At 43.0% G+C, this 17,773-nt stretch overlaps 1 protein-coding gene across 1 annotated transcript; it reads right to left on the bottom strand.

Moving 5' to 3' along the window:
* Positions 1-858: 858 nt before the first annotated feature.
* Positions 859-9,159, bottom strand: slc3a2b (solute carrier family 3 member 2b). Its single transcript, XM_044167743.1, has 8 exons — positions 8,536-9,159; positions 7,493-7,683; positions 6,408-6,581; positions 5,578-5,675; positions 4,771-4,913; positions 3,033-3,336; positions 2,566-2,625; positions 859-1,983 (listed from the first exon to the last, which is right to left on the bottom strand). Exons 1-8 carry the CDS (start codon positions 8,886-8,888, stop codon positions 1,636-1,638), a joined length of 1,671 nt encoding a protein of 556 aa, XP_044023678.1. The 5' UTR covers positions 8,889-9,159; the 3' UTR covers positions 859-1,635.
* Positions 9,160-17,773: the final 8,614 nt, after the last annotated feature.

Raw genomic sequence — 17,773 nt, 5'->3', positions numbered from 1 at the left:
AAATCAGTTTACTTCCACCCAGGAACACGAATTATAAAGCTGTAGACTGTTTACCGCACACGAAGCTTCGTTTTAATATCGTAGAAAAGGTTTCAGTCGTAGTCGTCTGGACGCTGTTTTCAGAATCAAGACGTTTCGGCTCCCATCCGGACGTCATTCTCAATTGTGAAAAAATGGGACGGGAACTGGAAATTTAAGCTACTCTCTGTTACATAAGCCCCGCCCTCAGGGAGGAGTCTACCTGAGTATCTGTTGATTAGCTAGTTTCACCTGAAACTGACCTAATAGTTTCCACGATGGCCCAGTAATCAGTAATCAGGCCTATTGTTAACAATAATAACAACTCAGAGTAGCTTAAATTTCTAGTTCCCGTCCAATTTTTTCAGCCCAAACGTCTTGATTCTGAAAACAGCGTCCAGACGACTACGACTGAAACCTTTTCTACGACAGAACACTCCTGAGGGAATGAGGGACTACACCGTCCTACATTTTAATACTTAACACTTTGTCATGGATGTATTTTTAACAAATCCAAAAGATATCTGATTTTTAAAAACTCACTATGTGTAACTTTAAATGATAAGGTGTAAAGTGGGCTTCGCGGTGATGGTGAACAGTGTTCATTTGGTTAAATTAACTCTGAACCGACGTGTTCATTGCAGCAGCAGGTGAGTCAGACGGGTCATTTAAAGTTTAAACATTTTACCAACAAAGTTTAAAGATACAGACTCCGTTCTGTCCTGCTTTAATACAACAGGCCACATAACGAATAAAGCAATAGTCTGCACTGCATGCTCGTCATTCTGAAGTTTATCAAGACGTCTGTGGCAGCAGGAAACACCTCGAAACACATCAGACTTGCTTTTCCTTAGTTTTTATTTTTATTTTGTTTTCAGAATGCAGAGTAGAGAGAGAGAGCAGGTGTCACATCAGGTTTATATTCAACACAATAAATGTGAGTGAAGACCGTAAAACATTTATTAACAGTGTAACCAGATCGTTTGAATAACGCCCCACTCAGACTGTCTGTAAGGGAGGTTTCAGTCTCGTTATTTGCCCCCCCCCGGTTATGATTGCAACTACAATGAGCTCCTGGTTGTCTGAACTGGCCGCTCCTCCGGTCGTTTAAACCCCGTCCTAGTTTTTTTCCTTCTGCTGCATATTTTCAGCTGAAATGTGACTTTTGTGAAAATGGAGGGAAAATGTTGTTGCTAATCTGATAGATGCTAACATGCTAATATCGACGACAGGACACATTACAGCCGTCAGGGGGGGCGAGACCCCGTAACATCAGATGGTCTGTGGTGATGTCAGCTGCAGGTCGGTGCTGCTGTTCTCTTTGTTCTGGACGGACATCAGAGATAACGATATCCTCGGGAGGTTTCTTTTGGTTCATGTCTATGTTCAGGTATGACTGAGAGGGAGCGCGATTTCTGACTGCTGAATGTCCACGTCTATAACAGACCAGGTCTTCATTTCACCAGGGTTCAAATGAGTCCAGAACGATGAGCTAAATTACCGACGAGCTCAGTGAAGATGTCATTCCCCGCCTCCCCCTGTGATGTCTGAATGAGGCTTTAATCATCGTGTTTTCTGGAGATAACAGCTGATAACAGACGACACCGAATCTAAACTCTATCCAGCGTAGGGAAACCTGAGGAGCGCGGCCTGTCCGGGGCCGAGCTGCAGGTTCGTCAGGTCCACGCTGCTGTCTGCAGGCAGGGAGCTGCTGTTGGTGCTGAGGACGACCGCAGCCCGCCGAGGCAGCGCCGCGTCGCTCAGCTGCAGCGCCGCCGCCTCCTCCGCCCAGTTGAAGGCGGCCAGGTAACGCTCGCTCTGATCCCAGACCCGCAGGTACGCCAGGGAGGAGGAGGAGTTAGAGAGGAGGAGGAAGTCTCCGAACAGCAGGGAGCGCTCTTTAGCACGAAGCTCGCTCAGACTGCGGAAAAAACTGCGACAGGACAGACGCTCCGCCCTCTCCTCCTGCCCACAGAGAGGACGAGATCAATACACTGACAATCACAACGCAATACTACTATTACTGCTGGTACTACTCCTTCTGCTGCTTTTACTAGTATTTCTACTACTAACTGCATTTTAAAACTTCAGCTTCTACCACTGCTAATACTGCTGGTACAACAACAACTGCTGTTTGTACTTCTACCACTACTACTGGTGCTTTTACTGTTACTGAAAACTAATGCTACTAGTGCTGCTACTAGTAGCACTACCATTAAAACTGGTACTAATACTACTACAACTGCTACTACTGTCACTACTGCTGCTGCTGGTAAAAGCACTACTAATACTAGTACCTCAACTACTGCAGTTAATGCTACAACTACTGCTGTAGTACTATTTCAGCTGTTGCAACTACTACGATGATTCTGGCAATAATGATAGACTGTGTGATGATGATTATATATGAATAGTATTGCTGTTACTTTTACTGCTTGTACTGACTTTTCATGTTATTCTGTAGTTTTTCCCTCATTATCAGTATAAATAAGAAGTTTTATCATGCAGTAACATGCAGTATCTCCATGTGTTGTTGATGATGTTTACCTGCAGAGTCCCATTCAGCGCCTCATCAGAGTCCCAAAGCATTCTGGGAAACTTGGTGCCCTTTAACAGAGATGTTAAAATGTCAGGATCAATAACAATCAGTAAGCAGGTGTACATATTTGCTAAGGGGCCTTCTAGTGAGTAAATCCAGCCCTGGGTGGGGGGGTTAACGTGGTTGTCATGTACTGTTCTACATGTTGTTTTTTTGTTTAAATTTAATGAAATCGACTATTTTTAATCAATTTACAGGTTGTCAGGTTGCTCTGCGTAGGATTTGAAAACCCTTTGCCACCATCTAGTGGTGATAACGCGCGACCCTGTGGCAGAGAGCAAAGTGTTGTTTAATCTTTCGACCGAGAAAAGCTCCGTCCACATCGTTTGAAAGATGCTGAAATCACCCAAATCCCACACACACTTTAAATAAACGTAACATGTGGAATCTGTTCGAGGGTTCACGGCGTCCTCACCTCGTCCATCAGGCCGATCTCGTCTCCGTAGTTGAAGACGGGCGTCCCGGGCAGCGTGAGCAGCAGCAGCTGGTGCAGTTTGACCAGAGCCGGGCCCACCAGCGACGCCAGGTGACCCTCGGTCCGCCCCCCCAGGCTCCAGGCCAGCTTGGTCTGGATGTGGGACGAATACAGGAGCTGGACGGCCTGAGCGTGCTCCGCGGCGGGGCGGAGGACCCTGGAGATCAGCAGGTCGACGCCGGTAGAGGAGAGGAGGTCGGACACGTCGTTAGCCGAGGAGCGGTCTGTGACGCCGATCAGGACTCTGGGAAACACACCGAACACTCATTTCATGAAATCCACATTTTCAGGTGTAAAAACATTTTTCGGTCGTGTTTGTAGTTTTTTTGGCGTTTTCAGACTCAGTCGCAACAAGTTTGCAAAGTATTGAAACCGTGTTATGCGTTTTTAAAGCTCACTTCCTCCATGTTCTCGCCTTTTTCAACAACAGACTCTCAGTTTATGTAAATGGACTGAAGCAGTTTAAAGATTCGTCTTGTGACTAAAATCATTTGTTAAGAACAGAATTTTACATCCTAAATACAGACTTCTTTTAAAATATTTACGGTTTGAGTTAACGGGACTAGATTTTATAGTATTTTTTCTAATTGTTGTTCATCTTTGCCTCCTTGTTAAAAATCTGGGAAATGACGTCAGCATGGCGTCAGATGAAGCTACAGGGTCGTGTTTATGCAACAGAATACATTTCTAATTTTCAAGTGACGAAAAAGAGGCTAATTTGAAATGTGTTCATACAGTTTATTACGGACGTGTGAGATCTCGAAAGATAAATCCCCAAACTGCAAACTCTGGGTTAGTGGTGTGAGTAATTAAGTGGTGTTTGGAAATCTCAGTCGTGCTGATTATGATTAATTACTGTGCAAAGTTATATTTTTTGGAAGGTAAATGCTCCTCCAACATTTAAGTTATTCCGAGGTCAACTATCACAATTTCTACCATTAGAGAAATTAACTCTCGAGAGGCAAAACTGTGAGTTCCTTTCTGGAGGCTTTGGGGCCTTATTATATTATCAGCTGTATATTATAAGATCTAAGTCACTAAACTGGACATTGATCATTAACATCTCTGCCATACTTGTAATAATTGTGCAATATTCTGTGTACTACTCCTGTGCAATATTTAGTTTTTCCTATTTATTGATATTGATATTAGTCATACCTCCATTACTGCTGTGCAATATCTTAATAATCTCAATAAGCTACACTTAACTCGACAGTACATGCACCTCTGCTTATTACCATATTATCATCATCAACCGGTAAACCCACTTGGTACTTCACACTTATTTTATTTTATACTTATACCCAATTTATTTTCTGACCTGTATTATAGTTTTTATAGTGTATTATATCGTTTTCTAGTACTTTCTCCTGTGTGCACTGACGTAAAGGCGAGCTGCTGTAACAAAGAGTTTCCCTTCGGGGATCAATAAAGTATTTCTGATTCTGATTTTGATTCTGAGTTATGAGGACTTGTAGAGTTGTCTAAATGTGGAGGGGATGCTGAATTGTTGGGCAGATTTTGATCTCGGGTACGTTGGTCCATTTTTTTGTCCACTATCTCAGTTCTGTGTTTTTTTAAAGAGCTTTGGTCCAGCATCACATCATTGAGTAGATGTATGTTGGTTTCTAGCTGTGCTTGTGTTGAGGTGTGACCCGGTCCCAGTGTGGTTTCTGACCTCTTGTTGGGATGCTCGTCCGTCCCGTTCTGGACGATGGCTCGGATGTCGGTCCACAGAGACGGCACCACGCTGGCCACCCGCTCCACCCCCGACAACTGCACGCCATCCACGCCTTCGTTCAGCCAGAACACCAGAGCAGACTGAGGAGAGAGACAGCTGTTAGACACAACTACAGCGCCCTCTGCTGTCTCACACAGGTCACATCGATATATGGAAACTGTTTTTATTTTTGAGCGTTTTGAGCCTCTACATTTATCACAGTGCAACTTGAACTGTCATCTCATGAGGGGCCTTTTGTAGATCAGGACAGTGAGTTAGCTGTGAGTCTTTCAGCCTGTATCTGTTCACATGCAGTCAAACTGTCCCATCAGAGCAGCCGAACCAGCAGTCAGCAGCTCCTGTCTGCAGTGGACCCGTGGACGGACAGACAGCTGTCTCTGGATCACTGTGAGACTGAAGGAAACTTAGAAACAGCAGGATTCTCAGGCAGGTTCTGCAGCATCTTTCTTCTCTGGTGTTTAAGCTGATTTCTGGAGGTTTATTCTGGACGGACGTCAGAGACGATGACGTCCTCTGGAAGTGTGAGCGAGTTCAGATCTGACTCAGTTGTGACTCGGAGAAGGAGTGAGACTTTTGACTGTGAGTCACTGCTGCAGCTCCACCTGCTGACAAACTACAATAACTAACTTGCTGCTGTTTTCACCTGCGTGCACCTGTCGCCTCTCACAGTATCTTTGCCTCTGTCTTCCATACTTACAGCTCGCAGCTGTACTGCACTGTATACTGCAGTGTGTCAGTACTCACCTTCAGTCTCTCAGCTACGTTGGTCACGCTGATGTTGGAGAACCAGGGTCCAGATGATCCCTGGTAGTTTGGAGTCAGATCCAGAACCACAGAAATACCTGCAGAAACACACAACACGTAAACTAAACAGGTATGTGTGAGATGTAAAGGAGTAGATTTACTTCAGTACTGTTTGAAGTACCGGTACTTTAGTTGAGCTTTTTCAGTTTGTGAGATTCGTTTAGATTAGATGTTAAACATCAAGGAGGACTGAACATATTTCTGTCTCAAGTTCACAAATGTTCATATCATTTATTGCTTTAGTTTCTTCTTTTTTAGATTCTGCATATTGTTATTTCAGAGAAGACGTATACAACGAACTGTGAAATGTCATTTTTATGTTGGCACTGTAAGAAGCAAAGCAGTGTGTTTTGCATTTCATTTGGTGCTGCGATAATACATCTTTAATATAAACCACATATTCCTTACAATAACTTCACATTTACATGAATCTACATGCTTATATTCAAAACTGTATAACACCCTCATCTTAAAACCTCGTATTTATTAAGCAGCTCATTTAATTTCATGAACTGAATTAACTAAACGACAGACAACTGAGCACCTTTAATTTAAAATTTTAATACAAGAATTAAGAATTTAAGGTAACCAGTCATTTAATGTGGCTTGTTTACATTAATAATCCTGTAAATCATGAAAAATAGCATCAAAAATTCCTTCATTATCAGAGAGAATCCACCCGCGTATATAATTAACCCTGAATGTTTGAAACTCTGTAATTACTCCTGATGTGTTTCATGATGTACGTCTGCATGAATACTTGTCCTCACCCTTCTTATGAGCGGCCCGGACGAGGCCTTTAAACTGCTCCAGGTTTCCGGCCTCGGGGGAAATCTCCTCGAACCTCAGGCTCATGGCTTCGTCTGCCGGGGCGACGTGGATCGGTCCGACCACCAGACCTTTAACCTTCAGCTGAAACAGGCTGCCGATCTTCTGCTCCAGGCCTGAGGAGGAGGAGGAGGAGGAGGAAGAGGACACATCAGCTGTGACTGAGCAGAGACGAAATGCAGGAAAACTCCAGCTGTCCAGTGTCCTTAAAGGAATAGTTAGGTATTTTGGAAAAAAGTTTCTTTATGTCTTTCTTTCAGAGAGGAAGATGTTCAGATGGAATCAAGCCTGTGTTCGATACAGAGCTGGAGTCAGGACGTGGCTAGCCTAGCTTAGCATAAAGACTGTAAGCAGGGGGAAACAGCTAGCCTGGCTATGTCTACAGTCATGCTAACAGCTCTGTGAGGCTGTACTTTGAGCTAAATGCTAATATCAGCTCACAATGACAATGCTAACATCCTGATGTTTAGCAGGTATAATTTTCACCATCTTAGTTTAGCGTGTTAGCATGCTAACATTAGCTGATTAGCAGTAAACGCAGAGTACAGCTGAGGCTGATGGGAACGGCATCAGCTCTGCAGGTATTCGGTCAGAAACCAAAGTGTCGGACACGTTAACGTGTCGACCTGATGGTGGCGCTAGATGGAAAGTCAGAGGATCAGCAGAGTTATTACAGTTCATCCTGAGGGGAGCATGAACGATGAAGCACGTTTCATCACAGTCCAGCAGACCGACATTAACATCCATACGGCCGCGCTGTTAGCACGGCTAAACATACACCTACCAAATACACTGAGAGAAGCTAACCAGAAGCTAACCTCAGCTCTATATAGTTAGCATTCAGCATGGTGTTCAAACTGTGTTTTACTTCTGCTTTATTGCAGACACGTAGTCAGCAACATTACACCAACAGTTATTTTGAAGAAGGGTGAGTTAAGTAACCCCCCCCCCTTAAACTGCTGTTGGTCTCTCTTACAGATGTTGAACTAATCTCCCAGAATGCCGTGCGAACGCTGGATGTTCTCACCCTTCAGGTTGCGGCTGTCGGTGAAAGCCTGGATGTTTCCGATCTGGTACAGCGGGCCGTCGTTCCACCAGTTGGTGGCGGGCAGATCTCTGCAGCGAGGAGCCTGCAGGATGATGAGGACGGCTCCACCCAACATCCCCAACCAGCCGAGCCAGAACACCACCAGCAGCGCCCAGCGGGTCCGCACCCAGCTGAGGAAACATGGAGGAAGAGCAGAACAGATCTGACCCAGTGGAAATATCTAAACACATTATCATCACATGCAACACTGTGTTGCTGTGTCTCCAGGGTGGGGTTTGTTGAGTTTTATTCTGCCCCGCCTACAGATGGAGGCTACCGGTTCATTAGACCTACACGTCTACACATCACATGTCTGGTATTAGTCTACATGTCAGCTGATAATGGTCTCGGTGTTGACTCTGGCCTCAGATCTTGTTTGAACAGCTCAGCCGCCAGAATAAAACGCCGGCAGTGTACGTTTCTGCGGACCACGGATACGTTGAATCTCTGCACAGGTAGCCTATAACTCGCATCATCCCACATTTTATTCAGAATCAGAAATGCTTTATTGATCCCCGAAGGGAAACTCTTTGTTACAGCAGCTCGTCTTTACGTCAGTGCACACAGGAGAAAGTACTAGCAAAAAATATTATACACTATAAAACAGGTCAGAAAATAAATGAAGTACCAAGTGGGTTTATGATGGTAATACAGTATAATAATAATACAATGTATTAATATTATAAATAATAAGTAATAAGCAGAGGTGCATGTACTGTCGAGTTCAGTGTAGCTTATTGAGATTATTTAAGATATTGCACACATTTTATTATTCTGGTGACTGGGTTGCTTAAAATGCAGAGAGCCACACCCTGTCAGAGCCAGCTGATCCCAGGTCAGCCTGCACTGAAATACATACTGTGTGAATGCAAAGTGGCTGTGAACTACAGAATTACTGTGTGTATACATACATACATACATATATATATATATATATATGTATGTATGTATGTATGTATCCGGGCCTGTGCGATGCTCCTCACCCGGGGGTCCCGGCCACCCTCAGCAGCTCTTCCTTGGTCAGCCCGGTGAATTTCACCTCCTCCGCCTCCTCGGGGATCTTCAGCTTCACGGAGCCGTTTTTCTCCGCCGCCGCCGCCGCCGCCTCTCCGCCGGCAGACGAGGCGTCCTCAGCCCGGTCTCCTCCACCACCTCCTCCTCCTCCTCCGGTCATCGGCTGCTTCTCCTGCTCCTCCTGGTCCAGATCCGCTTCACTCACGTCGGCCTCCGTCGCGTCAGCATCCGCAGCAGCATCCGCCGCATCCTTCGGCTCAGCATCTCTGGTCTCCGCATCCTTCAGCTCCACGTTGGTCTCCTCCGTGTTCATACCGGCCATAATTACCGCTAATCAATCAAATGAAAGAAACGAGAGCACCGAGCTGTTCTGCACCGTGAGGCTTGTCCGTGATGTCTGCCTGCCTGTCTGTCTGCCTGCCTGCCTGTCTGTCTGCTGACCGCAACACTGCAGCAGCTAATGCTGCTTTCAATGCTGTCGGAAATCTGGGAACTGGATTTATGGTGTCCGAAAACCCCCCATTCTAACCTCAACCAGTATTCAGATCCTTTACTTAAGTAAAAGGATGTAGGTATAAAATGTACTTAAAGTACTGAAAGTAAAAGTACTCGGTGCAGTAAAATGCTGTTATATATTCTATCATCACATGGGTCTCCGTTATTCCAGCTCTCATGAATATTTCTCTTGACAGGACAGAACAAAATACTTGGATTAACCCGAGAAGTCCTCCAAATGAAATGATAAAATATGTGGTTTGTCCATGTGTTTTCTGATCTGACGCCATCGTCTGTCTGTGACACGGCTCTGGTTAAAGTTTGGTTCGGTTTAGGGAAAGATCAGGGTTAATAAAACCAGTTCGACATGAGCAACATCCTGCTTTTACATTAATGCACGAGGAATAATAACCTGATGATTATCAGGTCGTTCCCCACAACTGCTACTTCTCCTCTCATGGCCGTTACGATACGTACTGTCCTCAGTACGTGATGTTCTTTCTGATCTCCCTGTTTCTTTGTATAAGTGTAAGCCTGTTTGCAACAGATAATCAACGTTTCCCTGCAGGCAGCAAGTCTGCAGGACGACACTTTGAATTCATAAGCCTCATGCCCTGCGTGTGTGTGTGTGTGTGTGTGTGTGTCTACAAAAGTTTCAACATGGTATTTAATTTGTTTAAGTTTTTGATTCTCGCGCACGCTATCAAACAATTCACTCACACTACTGTCGCCTTCGGGTTGCCAACAACGTTCGACCCAAACGCACACTTAAATATATGAAGCAAACTTCATCTTTGCAGCTCGGGAAGATAGAGACAGTTTCATGGACAAAAACACTACGTGCTATCGGGAATGATGGCACTTTGATGTTGTTTTGATACAGTTTTTTGTGTGTGGAAGTGTTTAATTTTATGTCAAATGCGTGAAAACATTGATTAAATACAGAGAAATAAGAATGAATGACTAAAGTTTACGTCCATGGGGGGCGGCAGCCTCAGGAGCTCCGCCGTCCTTAGAAATAAAAAGCTTTTGCTAGAGATTGTCAGTGACCAGACTTCATAAGTCTCAAACCAGGACACCTGACAGGCCAAGTGCACCAGCGCAGTAGGGCTCAGATTAACATCTGCCGGACGATGCTGAGGATGTTTTATGAGTCTGTGGTGGCCGGTGCTGTCCTGTATGCTGTTGCATGCTGGGGCAGCAGGCTGAGGGCAGCGGACGCCTACAGACTCAACAAACTGACCCGTAAGGCCGGTGACATTGTGGGGGTGGAGCTGGACTCTCTGGCGGTGGTGTCAGAGAGGAGGATGCTGGGTAAACTACACGCCATCTTGGACAGCGTCTCCCACCCGCTCCATGAGGCGCTGGTCAAACAAAGGAGCGCCTTCAGCGGAAGACTCATCCCCCCACAATGCACCACAGAGCGCCACAGGAAGTCCTTCCTGCCTGTGGCCATCAGACTCTTTAACTCCTCCCTCTAAGTGTCAGTCTGTGTGACCCGAAGTCTCTAAACTGGACATTAATCATTAACATCTCTGCCATACTTGAATAATTGTGCAATATTCTGTGTTTAATACTCCCGTGTAATATTTAGTTTTCCCATGTTAGTTTTTCTTATTTATTGTTATTATATACCTCTATTACTCTCGACAGTACATGCACCTCTGCTTATTACTTATTACTAATTTGGTTACATTGCATTATTATACTGTACTTTCATCATCAACCGGTAAACCCACTTGGTACTTAATTTATTTCTGACCTGTTTTATAGTGTTTATAGTTTATCATATTGTTTTCTAGTACTTCCTCCTGTGTGCGCTGACGTAAAGGCGAGCTGCTGTAACAAAGAGTTTCCCTACGGGGATCAATAAAGTATTTCTGATTCTGAGATTAATTTCATCCATAAGTGGTAAACAATTCATGTAGCCTGTTCGCGGTGTAGATGTTGTTATGTTAGATGTTATTCCAGTGACGGGGCTTTACTTTACAAACACTCACATTAAATTCATTCTTTTTGTGGGTGCAGTGTGTTTGTAGTCTACACTCAACCAATTAAATGTTATTTAACAAGGAATCATCATCATTATCATTATTGATATTAAATAACGCATGCTTACGGCCAAAATACACAGAGCTACCTCTCGGGCCGTAGCCCCACCTGGTGGAAAGGCACGGCGCGCCGCTGCTGGGAGGGTCGCCTGCTTGTACCTGCCCATCGGGGCTGGGCTTCCAAAACAGCACAGTGAGGACTGCCGTTCTGGTAGTGTCACTCTCAGCCGGGCCTACTGCATCCACCTCCGCTTTCTTCCTCATGCATTACACCATATTCTCACTCATCCACGCACCTCGAACATGACTGATGTCTCTCCTACTTACCCACCAGTTAGTTAATATACGTTTGTTAGTTTGAGTTAAACAACTTACTTTTGCCTGATATCTGTGTGTGGCCTTCCTTTTTGTTGCCAGCCTTGAGCTCGGCGGTAACACTACGCTACTCCTATTTACTACGTCCTCAGTACACAAAATAAATTTCCCCAGACCTGCAGTCACAATCAAAAAAAGTTGAGTTGAATGTGTTGAGTTTAACTGGTGGTAGCTGTCATTTGACAGTGACCTCTTGGCTTGCTGTTTGAATGTCTCTGACAACTGGATCTTTAGTTGACCCCCCATCCTGTGCTGCTGGCCTCCACCCCTCCACCCCACCGGCTGTCCTGCGATAAGGCTGCTGAAGGAGCGCACTTTGGGCAACAGTGCGTCTCTCCTCCACGCTGCTCTGGTGGATCAACACAGCAGAGTGGCTGAGCAGGTCGATGAGCTTCCTTTCCGTGCTCCGCGGCACCGCAGCGGCAGGTGTCCCTCCCGCCCGGTACCCTGGCTGCTGTCTGTCTACGCGAGGGAGGCCCTCACTCACCTGAAGGACACAAAAGCCAGGGTCACGTCCATCTTCGGTGACATCTTAAAGATAGACTACACCATGAAGGCAAGCTTTGATTAGTATGAAGCGTGCCCTCTAAAGCATGCTATGTGAAGTGACGTAACGTGGCTGTTTTTTTTTTTAAATGTCTCTTTATTTTGACAAAGAAGTTTGTGGGTGACGCTGCCGGGACAGCCGCCTTATGTCCGTCCTCACGGACTCCGAGGGGAACGGGCTTTTGCCCATGGTGGCTGGACTCGTGCAGTGGTACACCGACGCCGGACAGAGCCCTCCTCAGGTTTTGTACGTGGACCGGGACTGCTGTGCCACCGCAGGACAGTGTGAGGTACTGTATGGCCTCTCCACGTGCCATTAAAAAGGTCCAGCCCCTCTCTCTCCTGCCCCTGCTGGTCAGCCTCCTTAACGGGTGCAAACCTGTCAGCAGATGTCGCAGTTCACCTGCAGCAGGTGTGACCAGCGTGGAGGGAAGAAATGAAGGAGACAGGCAGGCGACATTTTTAAATTATTTTCCTTTATTGCTGTTTATTATTTATTAGTTTTTATTATTGCAGTATTGACTGTTTATTCATTGACATTATTTACAGTTCTGTTCTTCCTTAATAAATGTTAATTTTTGGATTCTTCTCTCTTCTTAGTTCAAAAAGTCACCATTCCAACTAAAATAAACTATTACAAAACCAACACAAGTGAAGCGCCTTTTATTAATATCATGTACTGAAGAACAGTTTTACCTTTTCTTCCAACACATGACAGTTTCCACTCACTGCTGCGAGGTCCTAATGAGACACACCTGTTCCTAATGAGACACACCTGTTCCTAATGAGACACACCAGTTCCTAATGGGACACACCTGTTCCTAATGGGACACACCTGTTCCTAATGAGACACACCTGTTCCTAATGGGACACACCTGTTCCTAATGAGACACACCTGTTCCTAATGGGACACACCTGTTCCTAATGGGACACACCTGTTCTAACCATCAGTGAATGACCTGAAGCACCATCACAAGGAAAGAAAAGAAAAATCTTTAAATAAATAAACCTACAAAACTTGAACAAACCTGTGTTCTGTTGTTTGTACCTGATAAATTCACAGATTAAAACACTGGCCATTAATTACTGAGTGAACACACAAAAATTATAATGTTGTAAAATACTGTCTGGTGACTTTTCACATTTAATATTTTTAATATTTTAACTGTTAAAAGCCTGACTGGGGTCATGGGAATATAAAAAGCTATTGTGCACAAGAATAGTTGTTTTCTCACATTAGTAATTTGTGCTCATTTGTATGCATGAATTAATTCAGGAGAATGAATTACTAATTTGTGATTATGAGTGGCAAAACTTAACAGAAGCTAATTTAAACAATAATACACTTAATTTGTAATGTGACAGATGTCAAAGAATACAGTTGTCCAACACGTGAAATCTCTGTTCAAAATCGAAAACTGAACTGACCATTCAGTTCGAGCCCCTCATTTAGATCTGACAACTTTAACGGTTTATTTTTCTCCGCAGCAGTCGACACAGAAGCTTACGTACGTAACGTAACTGTTGCATCATTACAGAAGAAACACGAGCAAATTTAATGAAGGTGACGTCCAAAAAAAAACATTAATATGAAGAAATGACGTCAGTACCTGCAACTACACTTAACTTCACTTCTTAACATTACAGTCACATCAGAATCAGCTTTATTGGCCAAGTATGTGAACACATACAAGGAATTTAACTCCGGTTTTTCGTTACTCTCAATGTTAAACACAGAACAGTTTACAGGAAACAAACAAAGGTAAATATACATATAACTATTATGAACATACAAGTAGGTGAAAAAATAAGTGTATATATAAATATATATAAAAGCAACAATGAACAACAACAAACTGTCTATATACACGTCAAATTGTAAACAAGAGTGCAACAAATGCTGGAATCAATGATTATTGTAATATATTACTTTATATATATGAAATGATGGTTTATGTACAGTATATGCGTGTATACATGTCTATATACAGATTGCAGGCTTTATATTTGACAATGATGATGATATTTACATGTTAAAGAACTGTGTATATTTAAACTTAGATATAATTTGCGAGTACAGCGGATGTTTTAGTGTTAACCTGACATTAATTTGAGTGCACAGAATTTAAAACCCTTTTTGTTCTTTGTATTCGTGGTGGAGTTGAGGTGACAGGAAGTCGCACACGGCACTGAGGATCGCTGCCTGTACAAAAGATTATCTGAGCTTTAACTCAGAAAAAGGACAAACTAACTGGAAACCAGTTAGTGCAACCAGTTTACGATCAGTTCTGATTCACCCAGTTTTTAAAGTGATTCACTGTTTCAGACACGTGGTTTTTTTTTGCTCCTCAGTTTTTAAAACAAATTTAAGGGAGACATAAGAAGTATTTGTAAGAGAGGCCTCCAAAAAAAACAAAGTTCCTCTTTGGTGCGCAAAAAGTACCTGCTTGGATTCGTACGAATACCTCACACAATCATTTGGACTCGGAGAGAAAATTATTTTAGTTCCTGTACAGTTTCTGTTTTCTGCTGAGTCGTGTTACATGTTTTTCTGTCACAGGAATCATCTTCTGATGTCTCCACCACAGAAATGAACCAGCAGACACAAAAACAAATGTCAGTACATTCAGTCTGAAATACGCTAAGAGTCTAAACTAACCGCTGCCAAGACCTTCAGTGTTACTGATAACCAGAAGGACAAACCCACGGGTGGAGCTGAGGCCACGGTCCACTTCTCGTGACTGTATCCCAACGTGACAATTTAGGATGAGGTTGGTGGTTTGGCAGAAACACTTCACAGCTTATGTTGTACTTTAAAACATGCAGTGATATAATATTTAAATCTGACAGCTTTCTCTCTTTTGAAGGAACTTGTCTGGACGTAAAGCACCGGGGTTTCGATTAAGATGAACTGTCAGATACTCACGAGAAGATCTAATAAAACTTGTTTTAATGCTGTCCCGCTGCAAAACAAATGTCCTGTGGAACAATAAAGATCTGAACTCTCGTTTTGTCTTGATTCTTGTTCGTAAGAACCATCAAACAACAAGAAACACCTCCCAAGGTCAGGGACAGCGTTAATCTTACTAAGTCGGACCGAGTAACATCTCTCGTTTAGCAGATAGGTACGCAGACACTGCAGCATCCTTCCTGATGATGAGTTAGTGTTGAGCAGCAAACCAAGCGCTGAAGACTAAACTTGTTCTGAATATGCTGCAGCTTGATCACAGAGGTCATTCTGCTGTGGCAGACTGGACAGGTTGAAAGAGGAAAGCTTGTAAATTAGTCCAACGTACAGTTTAAAAAACTGCACCGAGAACAAAATGACAAGGAAACTTCAGCTGGAATTCTGCGTCTCCGAGCTGAAAGTAAGCTAACGTACGTTAGCGTTGTTCGGACACGTTGGTTTATGTGGTTTTTAATTCTTGTACAGATTGAGGATATAATGTACGTGTCCACCAGGAAGCAACATCACGTTTAACAAACCACAATGTAAAGAAAGACGCAGAAGAAATCAGATTTCTAAAGCAAAATAAACTCTTACATCTTTGTCTCATATCATGTGTTCAGTTCCTCAATACAGCTGTTCCAGAAATTCACCTCTTCGACTCAGACAGTATACAATTACTTTTTACATTATTCCTCACAATTAGTTTTTTAAACATGCAAATTCCTCTAAAATCATGTTGACTTTCTCTCATTTTAAACAACCTTTAGTTACTTTCAGGTAAAAACATGCTGTTTAACTCTATATGATTTGAGCCGTTTTAATTTAATAAACAGTGAGTTTGCTTTAATTTATGTGGTTTCCAGCATAATTTATTATCTATTGCCACTCCCAGAAATGTAATTTCAGTCACTCTTTCAATTTCACCATCATTTATCAGGAGTTTGTGTGTTTGTTGCATGATTCCCAAAAAATGTCATTTAATCTGACTGTTTTTTAAAAATCAAACCAACTCCACACATTTCGATTCCTTTTCCGCTGAATCCAAAAGGTTGTTTCAAATGATTACCACAACTAAATAAATAAATCTGCAAATAAAATAGATTTTATTTGAACATATTGACTTAACCAGGAGTGTGCTACTTCCATCTCTCTCATTTAATGACAGATGGTTGGAGGAAGACACGTTTCGGAGGAAAGCAAGCAAGATGTAATTAATGCCCAAAGACTTTCACGTTAGGGGCCATGAAAGCAGGTGAATCCCACATTAAATCTGAAGCACCAGCGTTTGTGTTGTTTTACGAGAAAAGTGGTGTACATTGATTTCTTAACTTTTTGGCTCAGGACAGGCTGTCTTGAGGAGTGTTTTTAAGCTTATTCGTGTGCTTGAACTGCTCTCTGATGGGTTAATCGTTTGAATGGAAAAGTCTGAACTGACAGTGTTATGAGCACTGAACAAAAGAGAGGAAAAGTTTTGTTTTACCAAGTCGGACTCAGTTGTCTCTCTTTCCTATCAAAGAAATTCTTTCGACATTTGTTGAGTCTTAAGTTATATTTGTTGAGGTCTTTAAAAACAGTGCAAGAACCCTGTATTATTCTTTGTCAGGAAATATGTTGGGTAACCTGCTTTTCCAGTTCCATTTTTAATCAGTTCATTCTCCGAGTATTTTTAATATTATTTCTGCTATCTTCCATTAATTGACTATAGTTGCTTTTGCTGTATCTCAAAATACTACTCAGTTTGTTTCTCTGTCTTGTGTGAATGTTCGGCTTCTTTGTCTTAGCTTTAAAAATTCCTTATAATATATTTTTCTTTTGCATGCATTTTAGTTAACCAAGGCTTTTCAACAAATCGCTGTTTCACTACTTTCTTTTACTGAAGGACAATGTTTTTCATAAAGAGCAGTTATTATGGACAGAAATCTCATAGCTTCATCTACATCATCCACATAGACCTTACTCCAGTCTGGGTTGGAATAAATGACCAACACATTATCAAAATAGCTGCAGATTAATTTTCTTTCTATCAACTGAACGATTAAAATGACTAATGGTTTCAGCTCGAGCCAGAATCAGTATGTGGCGTTCAGTTGGAGCAGCTAACCCTATCTGCTCAGCTGGAGCTCATCTCGTCATCATCATCCTCTCCTCTTCCTCCTGCTCAGCTGTTCCTCTTTTCCTCGTTATCGCTCTGTGGATAGAAAGCAGAGCTTCCTCCGGCTTCTCGCTGACGCTCAGTTTCCTCAGTGGTTTCAGTCTGCTGCTCTTTTCTGCCGTCTGTGTTTCTGTTGGCAGTTTTCTAGCTGGAAATCTGTTGTGACCTCAAATCCCTCCTTCACTCTCAACTTGCATTAATGCTTTAAATGCTGGACCTCATCACATAGTTTATGAATTAGTTTGTGTGCAGAGCAGGAGGTTCTTCCTCTACCAACGTTAGCTTGTTACCAGCAACATGTGCAAATGTTAGCTCATGGAAAAAGGTTTACGCTGCACACTCATCATTCAAGTGCTGCCGTTTTCTTTACTAATTATTATACTTGCTTTCTACCTAAAGTTTATCAAGACGTCTTTAGCAATAAGCTACAAAACATAAAACAGCTTGGAACCACCAGCACACACGTTATACGAGTCGAGTGTGCTAATATTCGTTAGCTTACTAGTCAACCTTAGCATAACTCTTCTGCACTGCTAACAATGGCAGGGCTGCTACACCTATTAGCCATCAGTTAGCTTCAGTTATTTGGCTAAAGGTGTCAAACTTTCACATGTGTGTGTTGTCCTACATCTTGAACC

The sequence above is a fragment of the Siniperca chuatsi genome, linkage group LG15, assembly GCF_020085105.1.
Source record: "Siniperca chuatsi isolate FFG_IHB_CAS linkage group LG15, ASM2008510v1, whole genome shotgun sequence".
Classification (NCBI taxonomy): Eukaryota; Metazoa; Chordata; class Actinopteri; order Centrarchiformes; family Sinipercidae; genus Siniperca; species Siniperca chuatsi.
Note: the sequence above shows the minus strand (reverse complement) of the source record. Positions and strands in the feature narration are given on the sequence as shown.